This window comes from Humulus lupulus, chromosome 2 (assembly GCF_963169125.1).
Source record: "Humulus lupulus chromosome 2, drHumLupu1.1, whole genome shotgun sequence".
NCBI classification, from domain to species: domain Eukaryota; kingdom Viridiplantae; phylum Streptophyta; class Magnoliopsida; order Rosales; family Cannabaceae; genus Humulus; species Humulus lupulus.
In genome coordinates, this window is record NC_084794.1 from 75466851 (window position 1) to 75492089 (window position 25239).

A 25239-nucleotide genomic window follows, 5' to 3' on the forward strand; every position below is an offset into this window, starting at 1 on the left:
AGGTGTAAACAAACTATTACGTGATGGATTGCAGCTTCTAAAATTCATAGAAATCTTACATGTACTAAGGAAAAATTTAGCAATGAAATTAAGGGTTTAAGTTATTTCTCATACTAGTTCATCTTAAGGCTGCAAAAAGGAAAAAAGGAGTTTAAGTTGGCTCAAGAAAAGATTATGTACTCTATATCCACCAGGTGAAGTTTTATGGAAGCTTTAATGGAATGAAGGCTAGACTCAAGCAATTGAGTGGCAAAGAACTTATTGTTCCAGGATGGGTCAGAATATAGGCATATCCCTGTGCAAGCTTATCTCGTGGAAATGGCCAGTGACCCTGGAAGAAAATAGAAAGTCAATTTCCCTCAATTCAAGCTCATTAGATATAGATATCCCTATATAAATAAGTTATAACTAAAATTTGTATAGTATTTGCTTATCAAGGATAAAAGTTTGGCTTCTTAACCAACATCAAGAAGTGCCAGTAGGAAAAAGCATAGAGAGCAGCATATAAGTAGTAGACAATCGCTCTAGCGAATCTTGCAAATTTGGCTATTCATACTACAGATCGTATTACCAATGTGCATGTTTATGCCTTTTTCTGAATAATTAAATGCATGTAAGAGAGAGACCTGTGTTGATCCTGTATCATGGTTCTCTAGAAATGTGACAGCACGCGAAGGCCACCATCCCATAACTCCAGTTGGTTTGCCTTGAGGATCTATCAATCTCCAGTATTGATTATGCAGAGCAGAGTGGAGGATTCCCTGCACAAGGGCAATACCTCAAGAGTTTACATCTTTCATTGAAAATAAGAAATGAAATATCTGGGAAATTAAAATAGATATTATGAGAAACTTGAGAAAGCAGAAACATCACCTTTGTTGTGACATCAAATGCTGATGAAGTACCCCCTGTGGCATTGATCCAATTGACTATCCTTTGCCTATGAGCATTTATAATTTGAGTGTTCCATCCCCACATCCACAAAAGTAAATAAATAAATAAAAGAGTGTATCTTATATAAAGTAAACTGATCTTTTCTAGCTGCCTAACAAATAGTGCATGACATAAATAACATGATTCAGGTTCCCTTGCTTCAATTTCTAACTCATTGTTTTGTAAAATAATTCTAGGTCCACGTACGTATTGGTAGAGCAAGATCAAAATCTTAACCCATCTTGGGTAGCCAAAAAAGTCTCCAGACATCTAGACCCCAGATGAATAATCAAACATGGTATTTTAGAAATCTTGTATTCTATGCCCCAATCTGGAAGATCAATTCAACATGTTTGTAGGCACTTGAAAAAAAAAATTAAAAAAAAATAAAAAACGCCACCCTGAAAACAGTGAGGTAGCAGGTAAATAAACTGTACGTGAATGCACACAGATCTCTCAACATTATCCAAACATAACAGCTAAAATCCTTAAGTGAAGACTTTCTTTCGGGCCTTAAGTTCTTACCTTGATTGTTACACAAGTCGCCATGCTCATAACCTAAACTATCCCAATATTCTCCAATAGCAAATGCAGGATTTGAAGCTTCAATATATTCTTTTACATAAGAACCTGAGAAGCCCCTGTGAACAACATATAAGACAAAAACTTCTACTAAAATATATGAATAGAAATATAATTCTGAATTTATAGAACCATTCAAAACTTTCCCAAACATCCTATCATTCCAATTAGTGTAATCTGCAGTTGACAGAAGTCACTGTGATACCTCTTAAATTAGTCTCCTTTGAACATCAAGGTGGCACATGTTACATTTAGATGGCATGTTCAGTCAGAAAAGTTGAGTACAGTACTAAACAAATGAAATTGACTGCAGCATATAGAATATTAATGTCCTTAGCAGAGCCGTCTAAAGACATGACTTTATAAAGTTATGCTTCATTCATATCAATATCAGCATCTTTGACTCAAAAAGACAAAAATGGGATAGATCTCAAAGATGGAAAGAATGATGTTCATTTATTGTAAAAGTCACTGATGACCTGTAAATGCACAAGCGCACAGTGCTCTCAACAATACAAACAGAATTTTTATTTTTATTTTTAAATGAATGGTGATGAGGATCTAATCTCATATACATTGCTTTCCATCCAGCTTTATCATTGTGATCTATGAATAAGCAATCCTAGCACATAAATCAGCAGGAAGTGTTTGAAACACATGTAAAGCTGAAAAAGTTGAGAAATACATTACCTCACAAAGTCGAGGCGCCACCCATCATAACCAATGTAATTTCGAAGCCAATTTAACCACTCTTTTATATCTTTTCTTACAAACTCCTGGGAATGATCGATGTTTGGTGCAGCATGGAATATATCACCTATGCAAAAATTAAGAGCAACTAAGTAAGATAGAATGCTCTCTCATTTTCCAGCTTAATCATCAAAACTATTATAACATGTTAATCATTTCCAGCTTAATTATTAAAATTAATAATGACATATTGACATTTTCATCTATCGAACATTAACATTTAGACATATACACATGCATATGTATGCATGTAAATATCCACATGCATGCAACTGCAAGGCATTCTATGTCAAGCACTTATAATTACTACATCAATAAACAATTGAATGAAAAGGTACCACTAGAAGGGTTTCCACGACCCTGAAAATTTGGATCATCGCAAACAATTGCCTCAGGACCCCAAGAAAGCTTGCCACCAAAAATGTTCCAAACACCATTTGGGCTCTGAAAACAGCAATACATATATATATATATATATTCTGTAATAGAGGCCTCAAAAACATTCTTAAATGGAACCTAAAATACTTCGGATTAAGTAACTATATTATCACTTGATCGTAACAATAGATATGATAAAAATAAATTTTTTATATTAGTTTACCACATATGACAAGCCACCATTCTCATAGGTTCTTAGAAATGATAAATATATTCGCACTCAGAATAATTTGACAAAAAAGAAGAATTTGTATAACAATGTCTAACCTGTTTATGTGCACACCGATGATTCAGCACAACATCTCCCAAGGCCTATATTCATAGAAATACAGACATAGCACCAGATTTTAAAACCAAATTTAACATCCAAAACTCAACTTCAAATAAAAAAAATCACAAACATACCAAAAGGTCTTGAGAATGCATTTCTTCAATGCAGTGTTTAAGTTCCTCCTCAGAACCATATGCTGAGTTTAAATTGTACAGATCCGAAGGCATATAACCTGCATGTCATTAGATAATCAATATCTACTGTCTGCTATAAAATATATATAAAAAAAATTACGGTATATAGATATATCTAAAGAGTCTAAATCAGTGAAGATTAACAGATCAAAATACTACGCAAAATAATAATAATAACAAAAATTAAAAAGTTCTATCTTGAAACGTACACCAATAGACTTTCCTTTTTGAGAGAAATAAATATTCATATATCAAAAACACATAAACAGGATGTGTGGGTCAAGTGGCCAACAATAACATACTAATGCTAAAATAAAAGAGATTGCAAATCCACAAGAAGAGGAAAATCACTAAACAATTTCATCTCCTTTAGATGTTCCTGCAACAAGTTCATATATGTCAAAAAGGAAAGCACATTTCAACTACAATACACAAATTCTTAAAACTTGATACTCACAGCAAGAATAAGGGATTCTTTAGCGGTTAGCCTCTCCATTTCTTGGGCGTAATACTGAATACACCATAACAGAAGGAAATACTCATCATTTAAATGTCGCAATCTAAAAAATAAATATGATAGGTCTCACTAGTATACATCACCAATGCACGTACCAAGTTCTGCAAGGTTCACATCAGGAGCAAGAAAGGAATTTTCCTTCATTTTATTTGTATGAATTTGAAGAATTTGTAGACGACCATTCTCATCAGGCAGGCTTATCTCAACTTGAACCTCCAACCGTCCTGGTCTGCATAATATGGAAAAGAAAAATTAAAAGTTGTTTGCCAAATTTTTTTTCTTGTGTTTGTCACCAGCAGTTCATTCTCATTCTTCATTTTACAAAAATCAAAAGAAATAATCTTAATTCAGCAGTTCATCTACCATGCATATTTTGTAAAAAGTTATGAGAAAAATCAGGATGTTCGTGCATGGCAAGTCAGTCAATTATACAAAAAGTGCTATTGTTAAATATATATAATATATGTGTGTGGTGTGTGGGTAAAAAGAAAACACTTTGAGACAATCCAGATACAGATAGGCAATAAGGCTAGATGTCAAAGGAGAAAAGAAAGCACCTTAATAGGGCTTCATCAAGTAAATCCTTTCTGTTGGTCATTCCAATGAGCAAGACATTATTCAAAGCCTCTACACCATCTATCTGCAAAGTAACTAATCTGTCAGCCATAGATTACATTGATAAAATTTCCACAGTTAGAAAAGTTGAGTCTTTCCCTGGTAATAGATATTATTATAAGACAAAAATTTATAAAATATCCCAGACTCAAAAGTTGAAACCATTCACGTACCTTTGTAAGCAGTTGATTCACAATACTGTCATGAACTCCAGTACCATCCCTGGTTGATCCTCTCGACTGCATTCACAAATTAAAAGCAAATCAGTGCTAATAATTAAGTTAAATAAATAAGGATTGCGAAAAGATAATAATGATGTCAAAAGAAACTCATGAAACAATAAAAGAAAACCCATAAATCAGAGAAATTGCAAGTAGCGAATGAAATTTATCAAGCTGACAATGGCAACCATAAAATGAAGAAGAAAACTAATGTGAAAGACCAGTTGACTCTGTTAATAACCCAAATCAATATTATAAATGTCAGCAGCTAATACCAATTCCATTACAAAAACACAGAGAATCTGATATAGACTCATAATGGTTAGTACCTTGCAAATAGCATCAATTTCATCAAAGATTATGACATGCAAATCACTTTCATCACCTAAACAGTAAAGGACATTACGACATTAGTAAATACAAACAGGTTAATTATCATATTCTGGGTATAAATTTCTCTTACCGCGAGTCCTCTGATCATTTTCAGCATCAGCAAACAGATCTCTAACATTCTTTTTTGTTTCACCAACAAACTTGCTCAAGACTTCAGGTCCATTAACAATCTGGTCCAGATCACCAAGAATGAAAACATGAACATTTAGTAAATCACTAAACTGTAACTGAAACCTAATAGAATGCTAATAAAACGATAGTAGCAACTAATTCGCACGTTAGACAAAAACCAGGAATTCCCAAATCAAAACAAGCTACAGAAACTGAAAAGAGATTACTTAGTGTCAAAACATAGGAGATCAAGATAATATAACGAAGAAATTTCCCGTAAAAGTAGAAAAACACAAAGATTCAAATAGAGCACATATAATGTAATATCAACAGGATGGATATCACACCAAGTAGTTTCTTATATTTGCTCATGACTGAAGTACCTTAGCAATCATGAAATGATAATTTAACATTATGACTTCAAAATACCAATTTAGCAATTTCATTAAGAGTCTCCTATAATCTAATCTTCTCTCTAACTAAAATGAAAGACAAAACATATACTATGAAGAAAACATATAAGATTATTAAACACACAGTAATTAAAATACCCCATTCTAAGGCTTCGACTACCATGAACCAACCAACAACAACAAAAATAAGTCGAGAGGAAACATACCAGATCTCGCCTCCGTCGTGTGCTGAGGAGAAGAAGACCCACGCATCGTCGAACCCGTGACCTCGCCTTTGCCTCTACCAGGCGCCGTCACCTATTCTTCCAAGAAAAAGAAGAATAACGGATAGGAGTGAGAGGAGGAGAGGGCAGCGGCTTAGGGCTCTCTCTCATTTACTGAAGAGTAGGAACCATTACCAGAGTGAGGTCAGAACAAGAAAGAGTACCTTTGATGTTTGCTAAGTCGAGCCGATGGGGTGGAGAGCGACTTCGTGATGTTGGAGTAGACCGATCTGACCGCCGGTGGAGGAGAACGACGCCGTGTGGTTTGAGCACTCTCTCGTGGAGGCTAGAGAGAATCGATGAAATGAATGGTGAGAATGAAGGGATTTAGGCGTTTAGAGAGAACCCATATTCAGAATGAGTGTTGTGTAAAATAATAAAAAAAAATGAAAAGTAAAGGCGCCATTACTAATTCACTTGGCGCTAAATATTTCTACCCGAATATTTTAGAGCTAAATCATTAATAACACTTTAAAAAAGGTGCTATATCTTAACGTAATATTTGCTCAAAATTCTTGTAGTGTCAGCCAAGGTTGAGGTAGAGTTTACGTTTATCGTTGTAGTTATGGGCTGAGAAGTCATGTTCAGTGTTGACCTCGCCTCTTCTACATTGACAAACCTCTGAGCTCGCTTATTAAACTCGGTTAGGGACCTCACCGGTTTTCTCTGCATATCGTCCTAGAGAGGACTTCCTGGAATTACTCCAGCTTGGACAACCATTAGATGACCGATGTCATCCACATTTCGAGCTCGGGCAACTTCCAAATTAAACCTCGTAAGGTAGCTTTTCAACGTCTCGCCTGGCTGTTGCCGAACGTTGGTCAGAGTTGATGCCTCGGGTCTTATCCTGATCATGGATCTGAACTGTTTCTTGAAATCCTTTGATAATTGATCCCAAGAAGTGATCGAATGTCTTTTATATTTCTCGAACCAGCTTTTTGCTGGTCTTGTAAGCGATGCTGGAAATAACATGCATATGAGCTTGTATCCCACATTACTTGCTCTCATTATGGTATTAAATGTACTCAGATGGCTGTACGGGTAAGACTTCCCCTCAAAAGGCGGGACATGAGGGATCCGAAACCCTTGAGGAAATCGAGTGTTGGAAATGTGGGGAGTGAATGGTTCGAGCTCCTCGTCAGAATCCTCATCCCGACTCCGACCTCGCTTATTTTGAAAGAGCCTAAAGGCCTTTTCCAGTTGATCAATTCTTTCTTGAACCGCGTCCGCAAGGGGTCTTGCCTGAAATTGGCTAACATTGATCACAATTCCAGGCTCGCGCCTTCGCAGGGGAACTTTGCGCCCATTTAGGCGATCTCTCAGGTCCGAGTTCGATGGATTACCACTACCCCGATTTTGATTCAGATGTTCCCTCAGGTCGGAGCGGTTCCTATGGTTTCCAGTATTTCCTCGACCTTGATCATACACGTTGACTAATCTAGTGTCTCCTGAATCATCACTGGCAAGGCTCGTTGCATGATTATTTCAAGACGGATCTCTTTCATGCTGCCTCATCTCCACAGTGCGAGACCGAGACATTTGACTTCTTGTAGGCTGGGCGCCTCTCCGTTCCCTGAAGGCTTCTCTATTTCCTTGTTTCGTCCCTGCACGCCTTTCCTCCTCACCTCGAACTAGCTGAGCGTTACTACAAGGCGGTGAAGGGTATCTTATAGGCGATGGAGGGAATCGTATGGGTGACGGTGGATGCCACCCATTTCGAGGCCTAGACGGTCCTGAGTTCACCCGTATTGGGTTAGTAACATTCTACATGTTACCAGGGATTTGAGTCCGAGCCTCTGTAGGGGCTCGGTTATTCCCAGTTCCCACTGGTAGCTCTGCAGTTGAATTAACCGGAGCCCTAGCTCGAGTACTTCTTCGGGGTCTCGAGGGAGCGGATTGCTCTGCTTGTGCCGGAGGTTGCTCTGGTCTCCTTGTGGTAGCATTTTTTCGAGGTCGTCCACGAGGCCTGCGGGGAGGAACATGTACGTACCTCGGAGGTGGGGCTTGGTTCTCACGCTGAGGTGGGGGCTGAGCCGCCTAGGCCTCCGCGGCTAACCTAGCCAATTCCTCGTTCCGCTTATTGGCCTCGGCTAACTGTTTTTTCAACTGTCTGTTTTCAAGTTCCACAATGGGGACGTACTGTTCAGAATTATAGTACATGTCCTCATCCCTTGGGGCTGGAGGTGCTGGAGGTCCCCAAGAATCGGAGGACCGGCTTCTCTCTTCAGTCTCTGGATTTACCATTGGCTGCTTCCCAGGGCATCTTGGATAGTTTTCTTCATAAATGTTTTGATCATTTGCGACCATAGCTGTTTAGGGATTGTACTGCTTAAGGCTCTCAATGAAAGCACCAAACTGTTGATGCCGTTTTTCATCAACTTAAAATGTAGAGCACGTAAACAGCAAAAACTATGGCAAGAATAACACAATAAAACAATGAGAGTTTTTTACGTGGTTCAGTAGTTAACTCTGCCTAGTCCACAAGTCCTTTTTAATAAGACTTAGGAAATTTCTGGAAATTCTTCAGGGATGAATTCTCCAGAGATTCTCTCAAGATCAAAAAATTTCGGTCCTTTACAAAGGTACATGATCTCTCTATTTATAGAGGAGATCTTAGAATATAATCCCACACATTTCGAGAAGTTATTCTATACATTAATAAATTAAATGACTTTAAAGTTTGTAACTCCTATATACAAGGAAACGTCCCCTGAAGACCAGGGGGTATAACTGACTAGTTAATATCCCTTTATTGTAGGGAAGTTACAACAATAAATATCTCTTGAATGCATAGACTGCATCTCCTCAGGTGTCCTATTAAGTCGTTCGAGATCAGCAATCAGTATCATGCCAGTCTAGGTCTCTGAATAAATTACGAGTTGCATTATTTTCCCCAAGACCAGCTCGAAGTGGCTAAATATCACCGAAGCCACCTTGTTTCGAGCTCACACCTATGCCAAGCTCAGGCTCTTGATCCGAGGCCACCCGACAATGGACGTCCTTCGATGTTTTGTCTTTTGAGCTTATAAGGACTTCGAGGCTACCCATCTTTGAGGTTGCCACCAACTTTGAAGATTCGGCGTCTAGATTGCGAACATGTATTTTAGCTATCGCGAGCTTACACCTGACGAATCCAGCTTTCGAGGTCACAACCTCAAGTCTCGAAATCTGGGTGTAACATGCACCATGCCCACATCTTCTCATCTGCCATCTTTCTGTCGCCATTGCCACGCCTGTACCCGTTCGTTCGATCAGATACCAAACTCCTCCAATGGTCCAGATTGATTCGTCGTTTGACATTCTTTTGTGGCCTATAAATATGTTTTTGCCATCTTCTTCCCTTACTTTGGTATTCAGAGCTTTCAGAGAGAAGAGAAGAACAAAAGACCAGAACTCAAAATCGTTCGAATTTTGTATGTTCTCCAAGCTGAGGAAACAAAACACCGCTGGCCTATTCGACTGTGTGAAATCGTTCTTGCAACCAATCCTTTGGTCATAAATTTCTCTGTACCCACCAACCACACTGTGTAAGTATCTGTGCTTGATCATGTACATTCTATTTTTCCATGCATGTTTATGTTATAGTAGAACTTTGGACACCAATTTTAGTACCAGTTTAGCACTAGATTGCTTTAGTCAATGTCATGTAGTCTTTAGGCTCATATAATGTTACAGATTTCCAAACCCAAATTTTTCATAAATAATGCAACTATGGCTTTTTTACCGGGTTATCTTGATTTCGAATATCATATCGTGTGGACCAAGAAACATGGTATAGGATTAGGGTTTACAAATTGCACGCTTCCCAAAAATATCACTTTTTGAGTAACCGCCAACTTTCTCCCTGAAAATCTGGGATCTTTTAAAAATAAATGCACTTTCCCCCCTTTGCGTCAAATACACGCTCAGGGCTCGATTCTTTTGATAGCTCAGGTTTCTTCCGAACCTGATCTCGTTCTTTTGATCGAGCTTATTCAATGGTCTCGAGCATTCGAGCTAAGACCATCTTGATTTTTATCCTTAATCTCTTGTTCATCTGGCCCTCACCCTTTTTCTTTCTTGCTAGATGTCGCAGAATTTGGAAAAGCGGTGGGGGTCAATACTTGCGATTCCTTACTCATCGCCAGCTCCGGGCCTGGAGTCACCTTTTACTCAGAAACAACAGCTAATTCGAGAGCACGAATTGAAGTGTGAGCAAGAGGATACTCGAGCTCACTTTCGGCGCCAGATCGACGAGGTTGAAGAGAGAAAGAGGAAGAAACTCAGGGTCGCAATCTATCTAGACCCAAACCCCGAGCCCAGACCAATTCCTCTCGACCCTACTCTCAAAGTGACGGTCACATTCAAACCGGGTGAACTCAAATTTTCATTGATGGAAGAATCATCAAATCACCCATCCACCTCGCAACCAACTGCCATCCCCACCTTGAGGGGAGAATTTTTCAAGGCCGAGCATTATTGGAGCTCTGTCTCTTCATTGGGGTAGATAACCAATATCCTAGCTCGCCACGGCCTAGGATTATCAGGCTCGCTGAGATTTCGAGCTCCCACTTCCAAAGAACGTAGCTGTCGTGCCCCAGGAGATGGAAATCCTGATAATAAGTTGAAGCTTGCTGCTTGGAGCCACGAGCATATGAGGGCAAGGGCATTATTGCCCTTGAAGTCCTTTTACAAGGACATTCTGGATTTTGTTGGGCTCGCGCCCTTCCAACTCCAGACCAACTCATACAGGGTCTTGTCTGCCCTAAGGTCGCTTTACCACGAGCTAAAGTCAGAAGGACCTTCACCAAAAGAGATTTTGTATCTCTTTTGCTTGAAAAAAAACCCCTCCCGGGCTCGGGAAGGAGATGGCTTCTACTACCTCTCGAGCTATCCGAGGGAGACGAAGATCTTCGAGGACCTGCTGAACCATCCTCCCAACTTCAAACTGGCGTTCTTTTGGACGGACGGCCTGGCTCCCTCCAGATATTATTCGTTTAGAAGAATCCGTAAGTTTACGATCCTTTTCCTCTCATGCTCAATTTTTGTTTAAGCTCAAACCACTCATAATATATTCAATTCTTCAGCCAACTATCACCGCCCTACTCCCACGGACGAGATGAAGGAGCACAAGAAAACTTTTCTTCAACTCCCTTAGGGTAGGCTCTCTCTTTCTTATCTTCTTCATGAAGACATCTTCGAGCCTGTGGTCCTAGAGAAGGATCAATCCACAGACGATGGAACCTACAAGAAGTACACCAGGTGGGAGTTTGTGCCTCTCCCAACCTGCAACCTTCCTCTGAGGCGAAATTCTAAGGCACGATCCCCAGCTCGTCGCCCCAGGAGTTTGTGCTCGGGGAACGATTCCAATGACGAGGCTTCGAGCTCGAGTGACAGAGGTAAGATCATTCTTAGTTCGACCTTGTGGTCTCCTTCCTTACTTAAACACAAACCCGACACCCTAATCTTATGCGAAGATGACAGGGACAACTTTTATGTATGGTCCTGGGTAGATGATAAGTTCCATAGGTTTGATAGATGGCTAGGGAAATATAACACAATGTATAGTCTGAATGAGGTTTGGGATGGAATAGCCATCCAATATGGGAAAAATGATTATAGGGATCTTTTGAGGTTGACTTCCACATATAGGGAAGGGACTCCCCCTGCCTCCTTCGAAGATAGGGGAATTACGTGGTCGCCGAGGGGACAGTTCTAGTTAGGTCCCTTGTCACTTGAATTTAATTCCTTTAACTGTCTACATTATGCTAATTTTAGCGTCTTGAAATCCTTTTCTAATGTGATTTGATTGTGTAGGTAAAATGGACTCCGATCTCGAGAACGTGCTCGCCAAGGGTGAGGGCGCCAAGAAAAGTAAGCGCTCGAGAGCCTCGCAAAAGTTTGATCGGCCTGCTAAGGTCCCTAAGAGGATCGAGAAGACTCCTCCTTCCCTAGCTCCCATTGTTGCGAGCTCGGCCGTGGATCCCACTTCCCAGATCGATGCTTCCCCAATAGGTGTTCCTCCTTTGCCTCCTGCCATCAAGATCCTCCCAATGCTCGGCCCACTTTCGAAGAAACCAGCGACCTCCAAAGGGCGCCTGTTGTCGATTTCTACTCATGTTGATGAGTATGTCGTTGACAACGCTGCTGGGACTCATGGGGCCACCCTGGGCTCGGACGTCCTGTCTCAGGTAGGCCAAAGTATCAGTAATTTTAAGGGTCCTCAGTGGCAGTTTTTGGTCAATGCTCGGGACTGCAACTTCCTTTACGAAAAAAGTGTTGAGCTCGCATCCGCAGTAACCTCTCTTACTTGATTATTTGTTGGGATTTTTCTTAGAGTATGTTCTAACTTGATTTGTTTGTGTGCTAGTCTCTTACCGCATTTGCTCAGCTGAATTACAAGCTGAACAACGAGATCCACACGAGCATGTCCTATGCTTAGGAGGCGAAGGATTTCTAGCTCAAGCTCGCAGATGAGTACAAAGCCGCGAAGTCAAAACTGGAGGCCGAGGTAAAAGAGATGAGCTCCAGGGTTAAGGAGCTTGAGAAGCTGAATGTCGAACTCGAGGAGGCAAAAAATAAGCTCAAAGAGAAGAGCTCCAGGGTTGAGGAGCTTGAGAAGATCAATGCAAAGATTGAGGAGGAGAAAAGGCCACCTTCGAGGTGATGGAGGATGAAAAAGCTCGTCTTCTCGAAGAGTTCAAGCAGAGGAAGGATCGGGATGTTTACTTGGCCATGTACAGGATTTGGGCCAGCAACATCGATCTCGATACGAGCTTCTTGGGATCTTTTGAGGAAGAGCTTATGGCCAAATGGCAAGCTCGACTTGATGAGGAGGAGGCTGCTCGGGAGGATAGTCATGCTATTCGTCCTGGTGAGGGTAATGCTTTTGATAATGCTGAGAAGGCCACGGAGAATGCTGAGAAGGCTAAGGAGGGTGCTCTTGCCTCCTAAATCTCGATCCTAGGCTGCATCCCTCTGAATCTTTTGTAATAGTTTTTATCTTTTGCTTTTTATGCCCTTGAGGTAAAAATGATTTACAGCTCGTAAAAGAGCTATTCATCTATGATATTTGTAATACCATATTTGACTTTACTTTAATATTTTTGCTTTACATTTCTTGAATAAAATATTTCAAGCAATTTATATTAAAGGTTTGCCTTTATGTTTGCTTATTCATACAAACACATGTTGGATTTAAGTTTGAGTTTCCATGCGTTCTCGCGTAGTTTGCTTGATATATCCGTATCCGATCTCGTTTTATTATCTAGGTCGAAACTTACTTTTACCTTGCACTTTTGAAAGTACTTATATGGCGTGTAAGATAGGTAGTTTAGTTGTATTTTTCTTTCCTAGTTACTTTTCCTCGTCCTCGAGTAGCTCCCCAAGGTTGTGAGGTTTGCAACTTTTGTTGCAAAATACTCCATCCTCGGTATCAACTTTGCTCGCAGTAGGTTAATTTTTTCCTACTTGTGTCTATCAATTTTAGCTGGTTTGTTCCAAACCTATTTAGGTCGTGTTTGATTCATAATCCATACACATATATTTTCGATCTAGTTATATCTAGATTGTACTGGTTCGCATACCTAGTCATATCCAGACACTTTATTTTATATAATTTGGTTATGTCCAAATTTTAGCTCGTGTATTTGGTTATATCCAAACACTTTACTTTTAATAATCTGGTTAACGATCCAGACATTTGCTTGTTTTTGTGTATGCTTATTTTTGAGCAATTTTTTCCAAACTTATCGTATGTATACCACGGATGCCCCCTTAATGTCCTATGAGTGTGACCATAGGTTATTAAATTAAGAGAGTTTGCAAAAAATCCAACATATTGAGACGAAAATGAACTTTATTCAGAATTGAACAATTAAGAAGCTTAGTAAAGATAAACAAGCATGGTTACAGGAAACATCATTCCTACATTATTGATAGTAAGGTCGCAAATGTTCGGCATTCCATGCTCGTGGTACCAATTCTCTGTTTAATCTTGCCAATTTGTAGACTCCAGGTCAAATAACTGACTCGATTTGATAAGGTCCTTCCCAATTAGGCCCAAGTACGCCAGCGGCTGGGTCCCACGTAGCTAGGAACACACGCCTTAATACCAAGTCTCCCAATCCAAATTTCCTGTCCCGAACCTTTTTATTGAAATATTGGGTAGCTCGCTGCTGATATGTTGCATCTTTAGGTGAGCTTCGTCCCGTCTTTCTTCGATCAGGTTCAGACTTACTTCGAGCTGGGATTGGTTCGAGGCTTGGTCATAAGCATGGCTACGAATAGTGGGTATTTCGACCTCGATTGGTAACATGGCTTCGCATCCATATGCTAGGGAAAATGAGGTATGTCCTTTTGAAGTGCAAGCTGTGGTTCGATAGGACCACAGGACTTGGGGCAACTCCTAGGGCCACTTTCCCCTAGCTTCTTCCAATCTCTTTTTCCTAGAACTTTTTAGAGTCTTATTTACAGCTTCGACTTGTCAGTTTGCTTGGGGATGGGCAACAGAGGAGAAGCTCTTCATTATCCCATTCTTCTCACAAAAATTTATAAACAGATCACTGTCGAACAGAGTTCTATTATTTGATACTATCTTCCTTGGCATTCCATATCGGCAGATTATATTTTTTACCACAAATTCCAAGACTTTCTTCGAGCTAATCGTTGCCAAAGGTTCGGCCTCGTTCCACTTTGTAAAATAATCTATCGCGACTACTGCATACTTAATTCCTCCTTTGCCAGTTGGCAACGAGCCTATGAGATAAATTCCCCAAACCGCAAATGGCCATGGGGAGGTCATCATAGTTAGCTCAGAAGGTGGAGCTTGCGGGATTGTAGCGAACTATTGGCACTTATCACATCTCTTGACAGAATCAAATGAGTTTGCTTCGATAGTGGGCCAGAAGTATCCTTGTCATATAATTTTCTTTGAGAGGCTATGCCCCCCAGTGTGGTCCCCACAGAATCCTTCATGTATCTCTTCTAGGATCTTCTTGGCCTCGGGTGGAGTCACACATCGGAGTAGTGGCATAGAGTATCCTCTCCGATATAGCCTTCCTTCCATAATAGTGTATTTGGGAATCTGATACATCAATTTCTGAGCCTTGTTTCGTTCTGCTGGGAGAATGCTGGTTTCAAGGTAATCAACTATTGGGGTCATCCAAGTTGGCTCGGAGCTAATCATGGAGACATCTTCTTGTTCAGGCTCGCTTATACTGGGTGTCGACAGATGCTCGATTGGCACAACATTCAGCTCGTCAACCTCAGTGGATGTGGCAAGCTTGGCTAGTGCATCTACGTTCGAATTTGTTCTCGGGGAACTTGCTCTATTGTATAAAACTCAAAATTTTCGAGTGTTGTTTTTTCTTTTTCTAAATATGTGGCCATCCTTATGCCACGAGCCTAATATTCTCCTAAAATTTGGTTGACCACCAACTGCGAGTCACTGTAGCAATGTATCGCCTTAGCCTTGAGTTCCTTGGCTATTCGAAGTCCGGCCAATAGAGCCTCATATTCAGCCTCGTTGTTAGATGCTTTGAAGCCAAACCTTAAGGCGGAGTGAAATTGATTTCCAGTTGGAGTGATCAATATAATTCCTGCCCCCGACCCATTCTCGTTGGAGGACCCATCGACATAAAGTTTCCACAGCTCGTGGGTTGGGGTTATAACTTCATTGCCAGTCATTCGAGTTCATTCCACTATGAAGTCTTCCAATGCCTGCCCTTTTATGGTTGTTCTCAGATGATAAGTGATCTCGAAATGTCCGAGCTCAACAACCCATTTTAATAATCGACTCGAGGCTTCTGGCTTCGACAAGACTTGTCGTAGTGGTTGGTCAGTCAGCACATGGATGGGGTGTGCTTGGAAGTAAGGTCGGAGCTTTCGAGATGAGTGGATTAGGCTGAGAGCCAACTTATCCATTAATGGGTTTCTCGATTCTTCCCCCAATAACCTTTTGCTGACATAGTATACTGGCTTTTGTACCTTCTGGTCTTCTCGGACAAGCACGACACTGATGGCGTGCTCGGTTGTAGTGAGATATAGGTACAAAATTTCTCCTGTGATAGGCTTCGACAATATGGGAGGTTCCGCGAGATGCTTCTTGAGCTCCTGAAATGCCAGCTCACAATACTCTGTCCACTCATATTTTTTGCCCCCTCTCAGAAGGTTGAAAAATGGAAGACAACGGTCTGTAGATTTCAAGATAAACCTACTTAATGTCGCCATCCGTCTAGTCAAACTTTGAACATCTTTATGTTTTCAAGGTGAGGGCATGTCAATTAACGCCTGGATCTTTTCAGGATTAACCTCTATTCCCCACGCGTTCACAATGAAGTCCAGGAACTTCCCCAAAGATACTCCAAAGGAGCATTTCTGGGGATTGAGCTTCATGTTGTACATTCGTAGCACGGTGAAGCATCCTTTAAGGTCGTCCGCATGGTTGTTGTTATGTTTAGATTTGACCAAGATATCATCAACATACATTTCCATTTTATTACCTATCTGCTTGGAGAACATCATATTTACGAGCCTTTGGTAGATGGCTCCAGCATTCTTTAGCCCGAAAGGCATGACATTGTAACGGTACAACCCTGTATCTGTCACAAAACTCGTATGCTCTTGGTCTGGGGCATGCATGGCAATCTGGTTATATCCAGAATAAGCGTCCATGAATGACATAAGTCAGTGCCCAGCTGTGGCATCTACGAGCTTGTCGATCCGAGGTAAAGGAAAGCAGTCCTTAGGACATGCTTTATTGAGGTCAGAGTAATCAATACAAACCTGCCACGTTCCATTAGGTTTTGGAACTAGTACCGGGTTGGCGACCCAATTAGGGTAGAAGGCATCTCATATAAATCTATTCGCCTTTAATCTGTCGACCTCTTCCTTTAGGGCTTTCTTTCTGTCATCGTCCAAGAGTCTTCATTTTTGTTGCTTTGGGGCGAAGCTCTTATCAATGTTAAGGACATGGCTTATCACATTCAAACTTATCCCTACCATGTCCGAATGTGACCATGCGAAAACATCCTGGTTCTTCCTCAGGAAGCAAATTAATTGATACTTTGTTTCTTCCAGAAGGTTTTTCCCTACCTTCATAGATTTTGGGGGATCAACCTCTTCGAGCTCTTCTAGAGGCTCGAGGTTAGCCATCTCTTCTATTCTTGGATCGATCTCTTCGTCTATCTCGAAGACTATCCCATCCTTACTTTGAAATACTACAAGTGTTTGTGCACTTGTCTACTTCCTTCCCCTCACGGAAATGTTGTAGCATTCCCTTCCCGCGAGCTGGTCCCCTTTCAGCGTCCCGATGCCATTAGAAGTCGGGAACTTGATGTCCAGGTGCCTAATAGATGAAACTGCCCCCAGCCCTACTAGGGCGAGTCTCCCGAGCAGTACGTTGTAGGGTGATGGAAGATCCACAACTACGAATTCAATCATCTTGGTTGTCGAGACTGGGAAGTCTCCCAAGGTTACGGGGAGTTCGATGGATCCCATACAGGCAATCCCTTCTCCTGAAAAGCTGTACAATGTCGTTGCACAGGCCTTTAGGTCGCAGAGCGCGAGTCCCATCTTTTCTAAAGTGGCCATGTAGAGGATACTTACTGAGCTCCCGTTATCAATCAGGACTCGGTGTACCCTCTTGTTCGCGAGCTGAAGGGTTATGACCAACGAGTCATTATGAGGGAACTACACATGGGATGCGTCATCTTCAGTAAAATTTATGGGTTGAGATTCAACCCTTTGATGTTTCGGAGCTTTGGGTTCGGGTTCGTAGGGAGACCCGTCACCAGTTTTCAGCTCATTCACATATCTTTTCTGGGCGTTCCTGCCCAATCCTGCAATATGTGGTCCCCCCGAGATGGTTATGACATCTTCTCCATCAATCAGAGGGGGTCGTTCATCCTTCTTTGCTCGGGAGTTGCTATTCTGGGCAGGTGGTGCACCTGCTGTCCTTTGGCTGGTGGAAGCCTGATTGGGGTTTTGATTTCTCACATATTTCCTGAAATATCCTCTCGAGATTAGACCTTCGATCTCATCTTTTAATTGCCTGCATTGATCGGTTGTATGTCCGATATCTCTATGGAATCTGCAGTACTTGAAGGAGTCTCTTTTTGCCTTTTGGTTTCTCATGGGGTCAGGCCGTCTGAAAGGGACCTAGTTTTCATTAGCCAGGTAGATATTCTCCCGAGACTCATTGAGCTCAGTATACACCTTGTATACGGAGAAATATCTTTCCCCTTTCTTCTTCTTTCCCCCTTCAGCCTCGGGATTATTCCCTTCATTCTTCTTCCTTTTAGAAGGGTTGTCCCCAGGGGGTTTTGAGGTCATAGGAACCACCGAGGTGAAGGCAGAGTTTGCGTTTGTTGTTGTAGATATGGGCTGAGAGGTCATATTAAATGCTGACCTCGCCTTTTCTACATCGACAAACCTCTGAGCTCGTCGATTGAACTTGTTTAAGGAACTTACAGGCTTTCTTTGCATGTCCTCCCAGAGAGGACTTCCAGGCATTACTCTAGCTCAGACAGCCATTAAATGGCCACTGTCGTCGACGTCACGGGCTCGAGGGGCTTCCAAGTTAAACCTTGTGAGATAGCTTTTCTGTGTTTCATTTGGCTGCTGTCTGACATTGGTCAAGGTAGACGCCTCGGGCCTAATGCCGACCATGGGCTTGAATTTCTTCTTGAAATCTCTTGATAATTGATCCTAAGAAGCAATCGAATGTCTCTTATTCTTTTCAAACCAGTTCATCGCTGGTCCCGTGAATGAGGCTGGGAACAGCATGCACCTGAGCTCGTAGCCCACATTACTGGCTCGCATGATTGTGTTGAACGTACTTAAATGGCTGGACGGATTTGAATTCCCATCAAAGGGTGGGACATGAGGAATTATGAACCCTTGAGGAAACGGGGTGCTAGAAATATGTGGGGCGAAGGGCTCGAGTTCTTCATCGAACTCTTTGTCCCATTCCCGGCCTCGTTCATTTTGTAAGAGCTTGAATGCTCTTTCCAACTGATCAATCCTTTCTTGGACTGAATCCATGGGGGGTCTGACTTGAAGCAGCGGGAACTGGTCATCGTTGATTACAACTCCAGTTCCCCGCCTCGGCGCGGGGTGCTTGTGCCCGTTGAGATGGTCTCTCATGTCCGAATTCGGGGGATTGCCATGCCCCTGATTATGGTTCAAATGCTCCTGTAAATCTGGGTGATCACCTTGATTTCCAGTGTTTCTACGTTCCTAGTCGTATATACTTACAGACTTGGTGTCACCCGAGCCTTCACTGACATGGATCGTTGCACGATTATTTCGAGATTGGTTTCTTGTTGGTTGTCTCGTCTCAATAGTGTGAGATCGAGACATTTTTCTTCTCATGGGATGGGGACCCCTATGCTCCCTAGTAGTTTCCCCATTTCCATGCCTTCGCCCAGCTCGCCTTTCCTTATCACCATGGGTCGGTTGGGCGTTCCTCCGAGTTGATGAGGGATACCTTATTGGCGATGGTGGCTGCCATCCATTACGGGGCCTGGAAGGCCCTGAGTTCGCTCGATTAGGTTCTACAATGTTCTGCGCGGTACCAGGATTTTGGGTCCTAGCCTTTGAGGGGGCTCGGTTATTCCCTACTCCGGATGGTGCCTCTACAGTTGGGCTGGCAGGACCTCCAGCCCGGTAACTTCTCCAGGGCCTCGGTGGAGCAGGCTGTTCTGCTGGTGGCGGAGACTGCTTCGCTCTTCGGGTGGCAACGTTTTTGCGCGACCGCCCTCGAGGCCTTCGCGGTGGGACGTGGACGTCCCACAGAAGTGGATCCTGGGCCTCTTGTGGAAGTGGGGCATGGGTCGCTTGCGCTTCAGCTGCCAACCTGGTTAGCTCTTCATTGTGTTTCTTGGCTTTCGCCAATTGTTTTCGCAGTTGACGATTTTCGAGTTCCACTATTGGGACGTATCGTTCAGGATTGTAGTACATGTCCTCGTTGTCCCTAGGGCCAGGTGGTCCCCAAGAGTCAGATGATCCAGTCCTCTCATTGGGGTCAGAATTCACCATAGGCTGCTTTCTAGGGCACTGGGGGTACTCAGCTTCATCTAAAATCTCCTCTTTAGGAATATTGGGATCATTTGCAGCCATTGCTAATCTGAGAGGCTTCCTGACTAAATAGACTTACACACGTACCGTTTAATAGCTCTCAATGAAAGCACCAAACTGTTGACGCCGTTTTTTGTCAACTTAAATAGTAGAGCAATTAAACAATAAAATATTGGTGCAAATGAATAAAGAGGAAAACCAGAGGATTTTTACGTGGTTCAGCAGTTAGCTCTGCCTAGTCCACGAGTCTATGTTATTAAGACTTGGGAGTTTTCTGGAAACTTTTCAGAGAAGAGTTGCCAGAATTTTCTATTAAGAAATCAGAAATCGGTCCCCTACAAATGGTGTTTCCTTCTCTATTTATAGAGAAGGTTGCAGAATTCATTCCCACATATATCAAGAAGATATTCTGTAAATCACTTAATATAATGTTATTTAATGAATTATTTCCTACATACACGGAAACGTCCCATGAAGATCGGGAACAGATAACAAATTAAATGATATCCCGTAAATATTGGGATTGTACAACAATAAACGTATTCACACGTAACTGATTAACCCACATGATTCATCAAATCTTCGAGATCAACAATTAGTATTGAACTTGCCGGGACCATGAGTCAATCACGAGCCTGTCACCTAGCTTCGCGCTATGCTTGGAACATGCTGACGATGCTGTCACATTCGATCTTGCACTTCTCGAGCTTGAGCCATCTGGCCTGAAGGCAATCAAGGAAAAATATATACAAGTGTCATTCCATGGATTTTTTGAGCTTAGAGAATATTCGAGGCTACACATCCTCGAGGTCATTGTTTACTTCAAAGAGGTCTGACGGTTAGATCATATGATGACCGCATATGTTTCGAGCTCACACCTAACGAGCCCAGTTTTCAGAGTTACTTATCTCAAAATCTGGGTGTAACAATGTAACAAGAACAACTACAAACTTTATTGTTCAAATTATCAATTGATGTAGAGAGTTTGAACATGTCATCACAAGCATATCCTTATCCCACAAATACATTCCCCTTTCACTATCAGAAAAAGACTCTACAACACGACATCTGTTGCGACGACATGATGACTCCAAAGTCGTCACTGTATGCAGGCAAAATCCATGAAAAATATTTTTTTCTTAATTTATTTAAAAAATAAGCTACAGCGGCGAAATGTGTCATCACACAACACATAACCAGGCCTTCCATATTCCTAATACCCTACAACGATGACACAGTATCAGGAATTTGGAGGGAACACAAGACGAGAAGTGACTCTATGGCGACATGTCGTCGCTGTAGGGACTTCGTTGAAAAAAAGGGAAATATGTTTGTCTATAAAGACGACTCGTCCTCACTGTAGGATGCTCAGGGAACTCAACCGCCGTGAGTTGGTTGCCTATTTGCACCCCCCTATAGCGACAAATTGTCATCACTATAGAGTAATCGTGGAAAAAAAGGAGGGAAATATGTTATTCAAGAGTGACGACATGTCGTCTCAATAGGATAGGGAGGGAACTTAACTGCCAAGAGTCGGTTACCTATTTTTCACTCCCTATGTCGTCGCTATAGAGTCCAATTTAATCCACTTGTCAGTTATTTTGTACTCTACAGCGACGACATGTCGTCATAATAGGACTCAAAATAAAACGTGGGAACATGAACTGCCAAAAAATTTAAGTCAAATTTCACTGCCATGTCATCGCTGTAGAGTACAAAATAGCACACAAGAGTATTCGTGTACTATTCACTATTGTCGTCGCTGTAGGATCTCACCGTTTGAGTGAAATAGTGTGTTTGATATCAATGACGACATTCTTATTAGCTCATCGCCGCTATAGGTCACATCGATATAAGCCCCCAAGCAGAGCCTTCTTCTTCATGTTCTGCGAAAAATTCTAGAAAAACCAGAGAGTTCTTCGTCCATCCGAGCCTTTTGCTGCCATTTTGCCTTGTTTTGGTAATCTAATCCTTTTTTCTTTGTATTTTATGGTTTAAAATGTATTTTTTGTTAGTATATGTGTGTCTGTTTTGTGGTTATTTAGTTTTTGGTAAAAATAAGTTTTTGAGATTTTGATGTTTGTTTTGTTCATTTCTTTTTTCAGATAATAGAGAAATTTGCCATTAGGTATTGCTCAGATTGTTCATTTATTTATCTTTACTTTTTTTTTTGTGTTATATATGTATATGTTTATTTATATATATATATATGTATATGTATATAAATTAATGTGAATGTTTTTATGTGTATATGTTTTTTATAAGGAAATGTTGATTGTTTATGTTGATGAATTTTTTTCATAGATTAATGTATATGCTAATTTAGTTTAATTTTGATAATAAAAAAGTTAATTTGACATAAAGAAGTTTTATAGTTGTTTAATATTTTATTATAATAAAATTAAATATTAGGTTATAAAAAAATATTAATTTAGGTGGTATTTCATTGTATTGGGTATTCTATGCGATAGGTTAGATAAATCTATATTAGATGTTTATATTATGTTTTTTTTATTATATATATGTTATGTTAGATAAATAATATGTTGATTTGGGAATATGTTTATAATTTGTTTTTGTTATTTGTTTGCAATTTAAATGATTGTATTAAAATTTATGTATGCTCTGGGACTGGTATATATGTTTTTATGCAGATTTTAAAATTTGGGATATGTTAGATTACAATCGTTATGCTGCCGAAATTTTTGTAGATTTAAAAAAACTAAACATTACAACATAGTTTTAAAGTAGTGTGATTAAAATTTTTAATTAATAAATTTTAAATCAATTAATAAAAATTAAGTAAAAATTATAAAGTGTAAATTAAAATAATAATTTTACAATCATTAAACATTATCAATATTTTTTTTATAAAATAAGTAGAAATTAAAATAATAATCTTTAGTGGTAAATTAATAAATTTGTAATTAAATATTTATTTATTTAATTACTTTTATAATATATTCATAAAATTTGATAATATATGTAGATAAAATAGTTAATTAAGTTAACTTTATTCTAAAAATTAATTTAAGATTAAAATAATAAAATTTTATTGTTGTTTTTAATAAAATAAAAAGTGAAAATTATATTAAGAATTTGATATTTATTAAATAACATAATAATAATTATAATTAAATATATGATTATATAATGAAACTTTATAATACATTCATAACTAACAATAATATATATTCCTAAAATTTGATAATGTATATTCATAAAATTTAGTAATTTATTCATAAGATTTCATAAAATTATTAGCAAATAAATGTAGTTTTTTTTTTATGATTATCACATTGTGATGATTTATTTTCCACTTGAATCAGTTATGACGATTGACAAGAGTTGGATAACTAATAGATGACATAACTCTGATGAGTTTTGGAATGGTCTTCAAGCATTTATTCAAATGGCCAAGAATCATTTGAATGCTTTGGGAGAAGTCAGATGCCCATGTGTTCAGTGCGTCAATGTGCTTAATCAGAAACTGGATGTGGTGGAGGCTCACATTCACAGATATGAGTTTCTGCAGTGATACGTGAAGTGGACTTACCACAGTGAAGTTGATATGCATCAAATAGTGGACGATGGGGCTCCAGTGACTGATGAGATGATTGACATCATCAATGATGTTATTGGTGAACAAGACACTAACGAAGAAGGCGTGAATGAAGGAATTTCATATGGCGGTGGCAATAGTGCGGAGAATCAATTTGATGACCTATTTCAAGAGGTTGAAGTTGAGTTATACCCTGGTTGTACTTGGTTGTCTTCTTTGAACTTCTTGGTGAAGATTATGCACATGAATGTTATGAATAAATGGACAAATAGTTCCTATGATGAACTTTTGAAGTTTATGAAATTTGCATTCCTGAAGGAGAATACGATTCCGACTTCAATTTATGAGTCTATGAAAAAAAAAGAGGAAGTTAGGGTTAGCTTATCAATCAATTCATACTTGCAAGTATGACTGTTGTTTGTTTTGGAAGGAGAATTCCCAAAAACAGAATTGTCCTGTATGTGGTGAGAGCCGATAGGTTGAAAAAGACACAAAGGGGAAAAAAGTGGCCCACAAAGTGTGTGTGGTACTTCCCTTTGACTCCTAGGCTGAAGCGTCTTTATGGTTCAAGGCATACAAAAAATTATATGATCTGGCATAGTATGGGATGGTCGAAAGAAGATGTATGATGCACCATCCTGTTAATGGGGGTGCTTGGAAACAATTTGATTCCAAATATCCTGATTTTTCCAAAGAACCCATAAACGTTCGATTGATTTTGGTTGTTGATGGTTTTAATCCATTTGGTAACATGAGTCTATCTTACAACATGTGGCTGGTAATATTCTGCACGTACAATAAGCCTCCTTGGTTGTGCATGAAAAAGTCATCATTCATGCTCACCTTATTGATTCCCGGTCTGAAATCACCTGGGAAAGACATGGATGTCTTTTTTAGGCCTGTGGTAGACGAATTGAAGGAGTTGTGGGGTGAAGGAGTTCAAACTAGAGACATTGCAAAGAACAGTGTATTCAGAATGTGTGCAGCCCTATTATGGACTATCAATGATTTTCCAGCCCATAGTAGTTTGTCTGGTTGGTGTGGCCAAGGATATATGACATATCCTTCATGCAACAAAGACACTCTTTCATGTCGGGTAATTGGGAAGACGACTTATGTTGGTCATAGAAGATTCTTATCTCCTACGCATAAGTGGAGGAAGAGTTTCTTGTTTGATGGGAATTATGAAAAAGGAAGTCCTCCAAGAAAATTCAGTAGTCAAGACATACTCAAACAATTAGCACATGTTCCAGATTGCTTGCCGAGTAAACATGTCAGTTTCAGGGGTGTGAAAAGAAAGCAATATCCAAAAGAGCTTAATTTGAGTAAAAATAGTATTTTCTTTGAACTTGATCACTGGTCTGAACTTGAATTGAAGCACGATTTTAGATGTGATGCATGTAGAGAAAAATGTTTGTGACAGTTTACTCGGTACTTTTCTTATGAATGAGAAATCTAAAGACACCACCAGCGCACGAGTAGACTTGAAGAATTGGGGTATCCAAGAAGAGTTGCACCTCAAGGAAGACGGTAAGAAGTTGATCAAACCACATCCTATGTACTTTTTCACACTGGATGATAGATTGTTTTTTTGTCAGTTCGTAAAAGGAGTTAGACTTCCTCATGGCTTCAGTTCAAATTTCTCTAAGAAAGTAACTGACAATGATGGCAACATTGTTAGGTATAAATCCCATGATTGTCACATTCTTATGCAACGTCTGTTTTCGGTAAGAGTTTGAGGCTACATGGATAAGTCTATTTCGAAGATAATCATTGAGCTTTGTAATTTCTTTAAGCAAATTTGTGCTCGTACATTGGTTGCTAAGGACATGGAGAATGCAGAAGATCAAGTGATACAAATTTTGTGCAAGTTGGAGTTAATTTTTCCTCCAACCTTTTTTGACATAATGATTCATTT

General features: G+C 40.1%; 2 protein-coding genes across 2 annotated transcripts; both read right to left on the reverse strand.

The window, feature by feature from the left end:
• Nucleotides 1-202: 202 nt before the first annotated feature.
• Nucleotides 203-3226, reverse strand: LOC133814413 (alpha-amylase 3, chloroplastic-like). Its single transcript, XM_062247376.1, has 8 exons — nucleotides 3109-3226; nucleotides 2971-3015; nucleotides 2604-2709; nucleotides 2206-2332; nucleotides 1322-1574; nucleotides 874-1203; nucleotides 627-761; nucleotides 203-331 (listed from the first exon to the last, which is right to left on the reverse strand). The coding sequence occupies exons 1-8, from the start codon at nucleotides 3199-3201 to the stop codon at nucleotides 203-205; spliced, it is 1218 nt and encodes a 405-aa protein (XP_062103360.1). The 5' UTR covers nucleotides 3202-3226.
• A 249-nt stretch (nucleotides 3227-3475) lies between these two features.
• On the reverse strand, nucleotides 3476-5690 carry LOC133814414 (vesicle-fusing ATPase-like). The gene is made up of 9 exons (XM_062247377.1): nucleotides 5645-5690; nucleotides 5170-5237; nucleotides 4985-5084; nucleotides 4851-4906; nucleotides 4474-4539; nucleotides 4243-4325; nucleotides 3764-3914; nucleotides 3626-3679; nucleotides 3476-3547 (listed from the first exon to the last, which is right to left on the reverse strand). The coding sequence occupies exons 1-9, from the start codon at nucleotides 5688-5690 to the stop codon at nucleotides 3476-3478; spliced, it is 696 nt and encodes a 231-aa protein (XP_062103361.1).
• Between the last annotated feature and the right edge of the window lie 19549 nt (nucleotides 5691-25239).